Raw genomic sequence first — 12942 nt, 5'->3', positions numbered from 1 at the left:
TTCACCTTCCTGGCCTTCATTTTTAAAGTGTGTACTGCTTGATCAAGGAGGTTTCACAGTGGAATTTCAGACATGCAGATATTGTTCTTTAATCAGATTTACTCCCTCTGTTGCTTACTTTTTCTAATCGCCCTGCTCCTCTATTATCCAGTAGTGCATAATTCTGTTTTCTTACTCACATGCTTTGAATTTAGACATAAGCGTGCATTTTTGCACGTGTGGTTAGAAACCTTAGTGAGGACTCAGGATTGGAAGTTGGGTTGCACACATCATGCCCCACCACGTCACCACCTCATCTGCAGGATCACAGGCCTCTGCCTTGTCCTCAGCTCTCGATGTGGAGCTCCGGTTAGACTTCTGACATGGAAACAGCTCTGCCTCCATACAGGTGCTCGGCTCCCATCCCAAACCAGACCCCCCCATGATCTCTTTAACCACCACTCCTCCTTCAAATTCCCCGTTTCTTGGCCAGATTCTACAATGATAAGTTGGTCATCTGACTTAGAGGAAAGGCTAAGGAAAGGAGACTGTGAGCTTTGTGAGTTTGCCACTGGTCTCCAGCACCTAGGACAATGTGGTCCAGAGCAGGCACTGAGTGGGAGTGTGGATGACGGATGGATGAATGGACGGGAGGAAGGGAGGACAGTGGAGGGAGGATGGGTAAGTAGATGGATGAATGATAGGTGGATAAATTAGGATGGATGGATGAATGGATAATTGGGTGGCTAATGGGTGGGTGAATTATGAATGGATAGGAGGATGGTAGAGGGAGGGGGATGGGTAGATGGATGGATGGATAATGGGAGGATAAATTAGGATGGATGGATGGATGGATGGATGGATGGATGGATGGAGAGTGGTGGGTGAGAATGGATGGATAGATGAACTCATAGGTACTATGACAGATGGTTGGAAGGACGAATGACTGTGAGGGATTTCCTGGTGGAGCTCGGTGGTCCTGGAGTCCCACATGCTCCCCTCTGCCATTGCTTCCCCCCAAGGATCAGCACTAGCATAGGAATCAGTAGAGTTGCAGCCATGATAGGTTCTTGTTACTAACGTTCTAAGTCACACCGTAACTGCCACATTTTCCCAGTCACCTACAGTCCACACAGTATTTTTGCAACCTCCTCTGAAGCGGTCCTCAGGATATTTCTGAAAGGTTACCCCCTGCCTCTTTTGTGGAGGAAACCAGACAGGGGCTTCTGCTTCTGTGATTGGCCATGGCTCATCGGGAGTAAGGAGTGAGAGTGGGCTCTGCTCCCCTCCACCCAGCACAGCCTGTCTGCTCCCAAACACTTTCCTTGCCTCTTTGGCTGCAGAGATGTCTAAATCCAAGTCAGCCACTGAAACTGTTGCCGCCTTCCTGCTGGGACTCTCTTGTTAGAGCCAGCAGGGATTCCCCAAGGAGCTCTCAGGACAAAGGGAGTCTCGTGTCTGCCCCCACACCTGAATACATCCGCCTACTCCTTCCTCCTTGAGCCCCTTTTGTCACATCTCCAAACTCCTATCACCTCCCTTTTCTGTCCCCTGCCAAAGGTAGAGGAGAACTTTGAAGTCAAAAGTTTTCTGTTTCTGGCAAGTATATTAGCTGGGTGACCTCAGCTAAATCACTTAACCTCTCCAGGCCTTGGTGTCTTTATCTGTGAAATGGAGTCATCTGGTACCCACTTCATAGAATGATTGTGACATTCAGATAATATAAGTGAGCCATTTAGCACCTACAAGCCCTCTTGAGTGTCTGTGATACTCGCAGAGGCGGTATCGGGAAGGGGATGAGCTCGGTCCAAATCCCTGCCCTGTCGCTTAGTAGCTGGGGCATCTTGAGTAAACTTGCATTCAGCTAAGCTTCTGTCTCTACATTTCTGTAATGGGGACAACAAAGTTGCTTGGCAGGAGTGTCATGTGACGTTATTCCTCCAAAGGGTGGTGTGCACACCACTGGTGGCCACAGGATAAGCGCAGGTAGGGCAAGGAAACTACTGAAATTTTAACCATGAGAGAATTGATTTCATTTGTACTAGAAAAAAAAGATAAATCATACCAAAGCAATTTTTTTCTTGGACAACATTTCTTAGAACAACTCCAGCCTGTATCCTTACTGACATACATGGAGAAAATGGGGCAGTTGAAGGAAAAATGTAGGAATAATTAATGTCCATGTGGCATCAGCAGGTGGAGCCAAAACCGAGGTTTGCCTAACTGGGAAATGATAAGAAAATGCAAATAATGGTACTAAATGCAAACCTGACCTAGACTGGCTCTTGTACTGGAAGGGGAAAAAATACTACAGAGGACATGGTTGGGTTCATTGGAAAATTAGAAAATTCAGTGTGGTGTGAGAGTAAAACTGACCCAGGTCCCTGTGCTTAGGAAGTGCACACGAGCTTTCCCAGGGGCAAGGGTCATGACGTATGTGTGCGTGCAGAAAGAAGGGAATGGTAAAACAAAGAGGGTGTAATAGGAAAATCTGAGCCAGGCACCGGTGGCTATGCCTGTAATCCTAGCTACTCAGGAGGCAGAGATCAGGAGGATCACAGTTCAAAGTCAGACAAGGCAAATAGTTCATGAGACCCTATTTCAAAAAACTCATCACAAAAAAGGGCTGGTGGAGTGGCTCAAGGTGTAGGCCCTGAGTTCAAACCCCAGTACCACCACCCAAAAATAGGAAAATCTGGCTGGGTAAAAAAACATATATATATTCTTACTGTTTTCATTTTTGTAACATATGTAAGCTCAAAGTTAGTTCCAGATAAAAAGTAAAACAAGCTGCAAGCAATGCAGGTGGTTTGCAGCCAGTGCCTGGCGGTAGAAGACGCTCCGTGAACCTTCTAGCTCTTTCCCTTTCTCTCCTGCCCAGTGTGGAGACCGTGAATGACGGGCAGTTTCACAGCGTGGAGTTGGTAATGCTAAACCAGACCTTGAACCTGGTGGTGGACAAAGGGGCCCCCAAGAGCCTGGGGAAGCTCCAGAAGCAGCCAGCAGTGGGCATCAGTAGCCCCCTCTACCTTGGAGGTAATGCCCCCTCCCTTGAGCCTACTCGTCTCAGCAAAACCAATCAGGGAAGACTTCCTGGAGGAAGCGATCACCACGCTAGTCCTCAGAGTGCATAGGCATGGGTCAGGCTATGGGGAGAAGAGGACTTTCAGCACAGGCTGGGAATGAGGGCGGAACTCCAAGAGAACGCGGGATCCAGGCTCTGCTGCAGTCTGCAGGCTCAGGTCACAGTCCCCCTGCCCTGCCACCTCCTAGACATGTCAAGTGTCAGCTGGTGAATGGAAAGGAATAAAGAGTTTGAGATTCAGGTGGTATAGAGGCCAAAAGGGGAAGTCCATTGGTCTGGCAGAGCCTGAGCCTAAAATGCTGGGGACAGGAGGGCTGTGTGCAGAGACAGCCACTGGAGCAGGGAGTGAGGGTGCAGCTCAGGGCAGAGCACTTGCCCCGCAGGCACGACACCCTGGGTCTGTCCCCAGCACCATAAGAAAAACACTGGAGCAGTTTACTTGACACAGATTCCTGAGACTTCACCCATAGTGTCCCCTGCTGAGGGCAGCACAGCCCAGAAATCTGCACTGGTAACAGACTGACCAGATGCAGAGGTCCTGGGGAGGAATCCAGGCCTACAGCCATCCTACAAGGGACGCAGTTTCTCCCCTCTACCACCCGCACCAGGACCGCTGCTCCCTCCCCTGCACCTGCTCAACAGACCTGGGTGCTCTGCTTCCGGCTCCCAAAGTGAGGGGGGAGGGAGGGCAGGAAGTGGAACAGGAGGGGAGAGAAAACACAAGCAAGATCTGAGAGTCAGTTCAGTCTTTTCAGATCCTGAAAAGAGGGATGGGTGTGGGGGAGTAAAATAGTCTGAAAGCCTTGAACTCCAGAGCCCCGCTGGTGAAGGCAACTCCCCAAACCACATCTTCTCTCCCAAACTCTGGCTTGCCCTGGGTTCTCATGCAGCGTCTGGAACTGGGGGTGTCCACACCTGGTGAGGACAGCAGGGGAAGAGGGGTGGGCTTCCTCAGGTGAGCCAGTGGGGCCACATGGCAGGAAGGAACCAGGTCCTCTCCCATTTCTAGGGACGTTCAAACTACAGATCTTTCTGGGAGCTTTTCTGCATTTAAAATTGGTAATGAATTCAAGTTTTTCAGAGTCCTGGGACTGGACCAAGGATGCAGGTCCCTGTGTGGGGAAGGCCCAGACTCTAACCCTATCCTCCTCGGGCAGCCCAGCCGAGGCCCAGCACTCTGAACACTTGATCATGAGCTCCTGAGAGCTTTCTCTCTCTGAGCACCGCTGGGCAGACGGGCGGGGGGTGGGGGTCTTCAGCTGTCCTGGCTCCCTCCCACAGGCATCCCCACCTCCACGGGGCTCTCGGCCTTACGCCAGGGCGTGGACCGGCCGCTGGGCGGCTTCCATGGCTGCATCCACGAAGTGCGCATCAACAATGAACTGCAGGACTTCAAGGCCCTCCCACCGCAGTCCCTGGGGGTCTCACCGGGCTGCAAGTCCTGCACCGTGTGCAAGCACGGCCTGTGTCGCTCCGTGGAGAAGGACAGTGTGGTGTGTGAGTGCCACCCGGGCTGGACCGGCCCACTGTGTGACCAGGAAACTCGGGACCCGTGCCTGGGCCACAGGTTAGTGATCCCATGCTGCCTGCCCTGCCCCCACCTAGATCGTGGGCAGTGGCGGACTCTGGAGGGACTGTAGTCACGCTGTGGGTAGTTTGCCTAGAAAGCCAAGAGGCTGAGCTTACACATCCAAGCAGCAGGTCTTGCTCAGGCAGAGGTGGCATTGTGAAAGGGCCTTGCTCAGAACATGTGGCCAGAGCTGTCCCAAGCTCCACCCTCCCTCCTTGCGATTAGAAAAGGTGCCCCTTCGTGGAGACAGAGCCCATGGTCACTTGACAGGTAGAAGGAGAGTTTATTCAGCCCCTCTGTGGCTGCCTCCTCTGCCTGTGCCCTAGGTAAGATATCAGGTCTACTTAGCCACACCCAGCTGACTCATGCTTAATGATTTAGACATTTATTATTCATTTAACAAATAGTTATTGGGTGCCTACTGTGTACCTGAATATAAGCAAACCAGTAATCCCAGTGTCAAGAAATCTGAATCGGCTAAAAATAAACACCAGAACCAAGACTGGTAACTTGGTTGGCTGAACAGGTTGGGAACTAATGTCCCAGCTCAGAAGGAGGGACAGCTTTGGAGGGCTGGAGCTTTTCCTGTGTTTTCTTGAGTGTGTTTGACTCTAGAATTAGTGTGAACACTGGTTCTGAATGTCATCTGTCATCAAAGGAGCACAATGCATTGTGATTAGATAGGCTCTGTTATCAGTCCTTCCCATCTAGGAGTGGTGCTTAAGGCACCACAAGAGGGAAAGCTGAGTCAGAGAGCTGCAGGGTTAAGCTTTAGCATTTAACGCAGTGCCTGGCACACAGCGGCCGGCCACCTGCTGACAGCGGTGCAGGTGAAGTAAATGTTTGGAATTCAGGATTCCGTTCAGATTTTGGAATAGTTGCATAGACTTCCTGACATATCTTAGGGATGAAACCCATTTGTTTCACAGGCACCTCACACCCACAGCCTGAAGGAAACTTTACACAGTATTTTTAGTGTATCTGTGCTTTGTCTGTGACCATGATGAGAAGTCAGGTGTGGAATTTTCCACGTGTGATATGTTAGTGTTCAAAACTTTTGGACTTCGGGCTCGGAGATGCTCAAGCTATAGAGGAGGCAGTGATGGTGTGGCATTCAAGAGTTGGTAGCACAATTAAAGTGTTTACAGATTAAGTTCCGAAGTCTGTGTGAAACAGCAGGTCTGTGTCATGGCCACAGCTGGCAGTGGACATTGGGTGACACTCATGAGCTTCCAGCTGGTTGGCCACTGGGTTGAGAGAGGGCAGGCTGTGAGCTCAAAGCCTGTTGGGCTGCACACATCCAAGGCCCCGCAGCTCAGGGTCTCTGGTCTGAGCTGGAGTGAACAGAAGAAGCCTCTAGCAGCACTAACTCATGTTCCCACCTCCTGTCTGCCCTAGCTGCAGCCATGGAAAATGCATGGCAACTGGGAACTCATACACGTGCAAGTGTGCTGAGGGCTACGGAGGGGCTTTGTGTGACCACAAGAACGACTCTGCCAACGCCTGTTCAGCCCTCAAGTGCCACCATGGGCAGTGCCACATCTCAGATCGTGGGGAGCCCTTTTGCCTGTGCCAGCCTGGCTTCAGTGGGGAGCACTGTGAACAAGGTGAGTCCACTGTGCTGGTGGTAGAAGGGAGGACTTAGGAGGAAAGTGGGTCAGAATTGGATTTCATATCCAGAATGCCTAAGCTCCAGTTCTCACTGTGCCACTTAGATGACATGTGGCCTTGGCTCACCACCTTCTAAGCCTCAACTCCCTCATCTTGCAAATGGAGGCAATACGGTACCTAGCTGTATCAGCTATCTACTGCTGCATAACAAATTAGCCCCCAGACATAGAAGCTCAAAACCAGAGTCAGCATTTTTTTCATCCCACCCCATTCCTGGGGGTTGAGAACTCAGAAAGAGCTTAGCCAGGGTCCCTCAACCCAGTAATGGCTACAGTTTTCTAGGGGCCAACCTGAGACAGAAGGACTGGCTACCAATGTGGTGTGTTCCCATTGTGCTGGGTGGTGGCAGGAGGCCTGTACCTCCCTGTGTGAGTCTCTACCTGGGCTGTTTGAGAGTCCCTGAGAAAGGGAAGCTGGTTCCCCACAGTATGACCTGGCTGAGAGAGCAAGGAGGAGGTCACCATCCTCACATGACCTAGCCATGGAAGTGACTTACCATTTCCACATCATGGCTACATGGGTCAGGTGCATGGATTGAGAAAGGCAACTACAGGGAGGGCATGGAAACCAGGAGGTGGGAGTCACTGGGAGCCATTGTGGTGCTGGCTGCCTTGGAGGACCTGGAGAAGCGCTAAGAGGATGGACACTGAACTGTGTGACCATAAGCACACTTCTGTCTGGGCCATAAGTCTCGTCCAAAGCCACTGTGTAGGTGTACTGAAAGGAGGACGAAGTCATGGAACAGAGATGGACATCTAGATTCTGAAAGCTCAAAGGTCCCCAAAGCAATTCTCTGCTAGGCACACTATGATCAAACTGTTAAAAGTCAAAAAGCAGAAAGAATTGTAAAAGCTGTAAGAGAAAACCATTAGGTTGAATATATAGGAATCCCTCTTAGACTATCAGCCAATTTCTGAGCAGAAAGCTTGGAGCCCAGTAGAGGAAGAGACAATATGTTCAAAGTGCTGAAAGGGAACTGCCAGCCACAAAAACTACATCCAAAAAAGCTATCCTTCAGCTATGAAGCCTTTCCCACCCAAGCAAAAACTGAGGTCTTCATTGCCACCGGCCTGGCCTTACAAGGAAGCATGTGGCAGTGCTTCAACTGGACTAAAAGGACAGCTATTATTCTAAAACCTGAAAGTGCGAATGCACTGGAAGAGGTAAATTTCTGATCAAATTCACAGTACTCACTCCATCACTGTAATGCTGATATGTAAATCTTTCAAATCTCTCTAGTTTGGAGGTTAAAGTGCTCAAAAATAACTGTAGCTATAAGAAGTTACTAAGGAAAACAATGTAAAAAGATGTAAACATTAAGGCAAAAAAAAATGGAGAAGGGACACAAAAGTCCAGAATATTTTATATACAACCAAGGTCAAGTTGTTATCAACTTAAAATAGTCTAACTACACAACTCTTTGTTAGCCCCAGGTTATCACAAAGGAAAAAAAAAAAAAAAAACGAAGGATCTACAAAACAACTAGAAAACAAAATCAGACTAGCCTCAAGTGGTAGAGCTCCTGTCTAGCAAGCGTGAGGCCCTGTTTTCAAACCCCAGGACCACTTAAAAAAAAAAAATTCAGAGGTAAAATCCCTTGTCAATAATAACCTAGAATGTCAATGAATTAAATTGAGTGGCTGAACATAAATATGTTGCCAACAAGAGCCCAGCTCCTGTCAGGACACACAAAGACTGCAAGTGAAGGGACAGAGTGAGAGCTCATACAAATGAAAACCAAAAGAAAGTAGATTACTTAGATAAAATCAACTTTAAGAAAAAATGTTTACAAAGATAAGGATGTGAACAATGATGATATGCTCAATTCAGCAACAGAGTATAGCAGTTGTGAATACATATGCACTCAACACCAGAGCACCCCAATATATGAAGCAAATATTAATGGAAAAGTAGTAATAGGGAGCTTCAACACCCCACTTCCCTAAGTGGACAAATCATACAGAGAGAAAATCAACAGAGAAACACTGGACTTAACTACACTGTAGAGCAAATACATATGACATTTACAGAAAACCCCACTCAACAGCTGCACAATACACATTCTTATCTGCACATGGAAGCTTATCCAGGTTAGACCTTAGGTTAAGCCAAAAACAAGTCTTAAATGCTACAAGATAGAGGTCATGTCAGGTGTCTTTTCAGACCACAATAGTACAAAACTAGAAATCAAAAATAATTTGGAAACTTTCCAAATACATGGAAATTAAACAGCATGCTCCATGGGACAAGGAAAAGAATCAAAAAGGAAATTTAAAAATGTCTTGCAACAAATGAAAATGGAAACACAACATACCAAGACCCATGGCATAGCCACCAAAAAAAGAGATCTCAAGGAATGGGAAAAACAGGAATAAATGAAACCTAAAACATACAAGGAAGAAAACAGACTACAAAGCAATACAAAAGGTCAATGAAGAGGTGGGTCTTTGAAAAAGATCACCACAATTAAATATTTAGCTAGACTAAGAAGAAAAAAAAAAAAGAAAACTCAAAGTCAGAGATGGAGGAGGAGACATTACAAGAAAACTGAATTAGTGGAAGTCTCGCCAGACTTCACTGCTGTAGCCTATAAAACATTTAAGGAACAAGTGTCAATTCTTCAACTATTGCAAAAAATTGAACAGGAGGGAGCTCTCCAGCTCAGTCATCCAAGGCCAACTATTTAGCAAACTAAATTCAACAGCACATGAAAAAGGTCAGTCAACACAAACAGGATTCATCCAGACAAGTAAGAATGATTCAACATACACAAATCAATAAATGTGATACTGCATATTAACAGAAAGAAGGGCAAAGATCATATAATCATTTCTAAAGACATGGGGACAACATGTGACAAAATTCAACATCCTTTCATGATAAAAAAAAAACTTTTTTGAGGCACTGTACCACACGGAGTCACACCTTCAGCCCCATGAAAAAAACTCTTAATAAATTAGGTATAGAAGGTATGCACCACAACGCAATGAAGGCCATATGTGACACACACTAATGGCATCACACTGAATGGGGAAAAGGCGGAAGCTTTTCCCTAAGGTCTGGAACAAGACAAGGATGCCCACTTCACTACTATTCAACATAGTTCTGGAAGTCCTAGCTGGAACAATCAGGCACCAGAAGGAAATAAAAGCATCCAAGCTGGAAACAAAGAAATTCAATTATCAGAGAACATGATCTTATATATAAAAACTCTAAAAAGTCAACCAGAAGTGATGACAACTAATCAATGAATTCATTAAAGTTTCAGGATACAAAAAAAAAAAAATCAGCATGTCAAAATCAGTAGCATGTCTATGCACTAGTAGTGAACTTTGTGAGAAGAACCTAGAAAGCAATCCCATTTACAATAACTACCAAAGAATCACAACCCTAGGAATGACTTTAACCATGGGGGTGGGAGAGCTCCTCACTGAAAACTGTAAGACATTGTTGAAATTGAAGTGACAAATAGACATCCCCATTCATACACTGGAAGTGTCAGTGTGGCTGAAATGTCCACACTACCCAAAGTTCCCAGACCAGGTCACCTTACTCTTCCATGTGCCTTTGTCTGAGCATGTTCCTTTTCCTAATAGCATCTGCTTCAGTTTCTTGTTACAGATATTTTCAATGATCATATAATTAGTGCCCAGATTCTAGACCAAGGAAGATGGGCTACAGGGAGTGGTGGGGCCTGGGGCAACCTGGAGATAACCTGGTGGTTTTCAAAGCCAGAAATCCAAAATTTTAAGTGAAATCTAGTTTTCAAAAGTTGGTATTCATTTCATTTTTTAAGAATGATGGGGCAATCAATACTTGTCTGGGGACAGGATTTAGCCCTCAGTTCACCACTTTGCTTCATCCAATTTGGACATTAAGTTCCTTGAATGAAAGGGGGTTCAGGATACTCTCACAACCATTTTATTCTCAGGCTTCATTATAAGCCTGGGATAGAGAGTGTGGCCCAAAAAGGCACTTAAAATTTGTAAAGAGTTGAATGGCTGGATGGGTTGGTGGGTGAATGGATGGATGGATAGCTGCGTATGGACAGACAGATGGGTGGATAAATAGACATCTTGGGTGGATGGGTAGGCAGGTGGGTGGATGGACAGATGTACAGATGGGTCAGATTGAACAAATGGGTGGGCAAGTGGACATCTTGGATGGATGGGTGCATGATGGGTGGATTGGTGGGTAAGTGGAAAGAGGGATGGGTGGACAGATGGATAGACAGTGCCCAGGTGAACGCATAAGTACCACTAATCTCCAGATCAGCCCACCTAGGACCTGCTGGTGGTCCTCCCAGCCCCCTGCAGGGTAGTGCCCTGATGCTACCCCTTCTGCCTTCTGCAGAGAACCCATGTCTGGGGGAGATCGTCCGAGAGGCCCTCCGCCGCCAGAAAGGCTACGCGTCGTGCGCCACCGCCTCCAAGGTGCCTGTGATGCAATGTCGCGGGGGCTGCGGGTCCCAGTGCTGCCAGCCGGTGCGCAGCAAGCGGAGGAAGTACGTGTTCCAGTGCACCGACGGCTCCTCGTTCGTGGACGAGGTGGAGAGACACTTGGAGTGCGGCTGCGGCGCGTGCGCCTAAGTCCCTCCGTCACTCGGTGGGCTGGGGACAGCCACGGGGGACCCCTCCCCCGAGATTCCGAATGAAGGAGAAAACGCTGGAGAGGAGGCAAAAGAAGAAGAGAATATTAAGTATATTGTAAAATAAACAAAAAATAGAACTTATTTTTATTATGGAAAGTGACTATTTTCATCTTTTATTATATAAATCTATCACCCCGCCTGAGTATATGTAACATATAGTGCGGTATTTTTTCCGAGTTTTGTTCTGTGCTGTGTATTTGTTGTGTTTTGATAAACGGCTGTTTAAAGTTTTAAGGCAAGAAAAGACTAATAAAAGTGTTTAAAACGAAAGGAAAAGAATAAAGAAATGATAACCTGTCTGAGGAAGAAGAAGGAAGTTCTGTGTTTGTGAAGCTGAGTTCAGGACCAGGAGGAAGAGGAAGAGAGAGAGAGAAGGAAGACAGTGCTCCGTTTTCCTCTTGATTTTCACTCCTTTTTTCTCTTCCTGACAAGCATGCAGCTTCTAAGGATCCCAGTGGTCTGTGCCCAAGATGCCCCTTGCTTCCAGCAAGAGCTGCTGGGCCCTGGCTGTCCCAGGCTTATTGCAACTCAAGGCCATGCCCTGGGTGACCCCAAGGACCACCCCTCTTCTCCTTCTTGGCTGGTCCTGGTTTCCATTAGAAGGCTAACTCTGAGTTTGCCAGGCATTTCATCTGGACCTGTTTTGCCAAATTTTAGACCAGCTGCTCTTTCCCTGCCCCTCCCTGGGAGGCGTGTCCTCCAGGGCAAGGGACCATGTTGTCTCTGCAGACCCCATGCACTGGCCCATCTTCCTCCCTCCAGCCAGGCTCCCTTTGGAATGTGATACCAGGGGAGCAGGGCAGCCACAGTGAGCATAAGCAGGTGAAAATCTTGCTGCCCACAGCCCTTGCAGGTGCCCAAGAGATGACAGGCCTCAGACACCTGGTCCTCAGGCCACCATTATAATGACAAAGACCCCTTGCCCGCCTGCAACACTGTCCAGTACATGTCCAAACTGTGCTTATGGAATCAACCTGCCTCTCTGAGGAAGGTAGTGCAGTGAGCCCCCTTTCATAGAGAAGAACACAAGCCCCTCTCAGCCTCTGGGACTAAGCTCTTCCTTCCCCTCCCCCAATCTGATAAGTGGAGGAGCCAGGCCTGAACTCCACAGGAAGCTCTAGCTTTGTCTCCATCATGGATGAGCACAGGGGATCCAAGCAGTGGAAGCCCCTCTGCCAGCAAAGGAAAGCAGGTGGATGTCCTGCTTCTTCCTTGTCTTTTCTACTCAGTCCATCCCCTGTTCTGCGTTCCTTGATCCAGTCCTGAAGGACCTGTTCCTTGTCACCCCCCCACCGCCCCATCTCTCCCCCCTCCCAAACCTCCAGTCAGTAGCATACATGGCCTGGGGACTTGGCTGTTCATCCAGCCCCCCGCTCTGATCACACATCCTCCTTCCCCAAAGCCTCCACTGCTAAATTCTCAGTGACTATGAGCAATGAGCCAAAGACACAAGGAAGAAAGAAGGGGGAGAAAAGAAAAGAAGATGGAGGAACACAGGCAAGAGGAAGGCAGGGAGAGACGGGGGTATTTGACAGAGAACGTATTTTAAGGTATGTGTGTGAGTACACCTTATGTTCCGGATAGGTACCTTCCGATAGGTTTTAAATGTTCACTTAGATTTATTTAGTATTAACTGAATTATACATCGGATAGCATTCTAATTGCTATTTATGTTTCTATATATACATTCAGTTAATTTGCAAGATAACCCTATAGTAAAACACTGTTAACTCACTTTACACTTGAGAAAACTGAGACAAAAAAGTTACAGAACATGCTCAAGACTAGAAGACTAGTAAATTGTAGAGCCAGGATTTAAACCCAGGCTGTCAGACTCCTGAACTTGCTTACTCCACCACTAAACCACAGTACTTGTGGGAAGGAAGACACACACCCACCTTTAAGAACACTACAGTCTAGGGCAGAAGCAGTGATGAAAATTGGCAAATGCTGCCAGGCACAGGTAACTCAGACCTGTCATCCTAG

General features: G+C 47.6%; 1 protein-coding gene and 1 long non-coding RNA gene across 6 annotated transcripts in view; one reads left to right on the top strand and one right to left on the bottom strand.

Moving 5' to 3' along the window:
* Slit3 (slit guidance ligand 3) overlaps positions 1-11268 on the top strand; it is a 557919-nt gene extending 546651 nt beyond the window's left edge. The window contains exons 33-36 of the mRNA XM_074057753.1: positions 2861-3015; positions 4346-4631; positions 6033-6241; positions 10659-11268. Coding sequence (XP_073913854.1) covers positions 2861-3015; positions 4346-4631; positions 6033-6241; positions 10659-10894 — 886 coding nt within the window. The 3' untranslated portion in view covers positions 10895-11268. The remainder of the gene's footprint in view (positions 1-2860; positions 3016-4345; positions 4632-6032; positions 6242-10658) is intronic.
* The window catches only part of LOC141418009 (uncharacterized), a 48743-nt gene continuing 43854 nt past the window's right edge, over positions 8054-12942 (bottom strand). For all 5 annotated transcript variants that reach the window (XR_012442642.1, XR_012442639.1, XR_012442640.1 and 2 more), the window contains one exon: positions 8054-10970. This is a non-coding gene — a long non-coding RNA (uncharacterized lncRNA). The remainder of the gene's footprint in view (positions 10971-12942) is intronic.

This window comes from Castor canadensis, chromosome 16, assembly GCF_047511655.1.
Source record: "Castor canadensis chromosome 16, mCasCan1.hap1v2, whole genome shotgun sequence".
Classification (NCBI taxonomy): Eukaryota; Metazoa; Chordata; class Mammalia; order Rodentia; family Castoridae; genus Castor; species Castor canadensis.
This window is presented reverse-complemented; position numbering and strand designations above follow the sequence as displayed.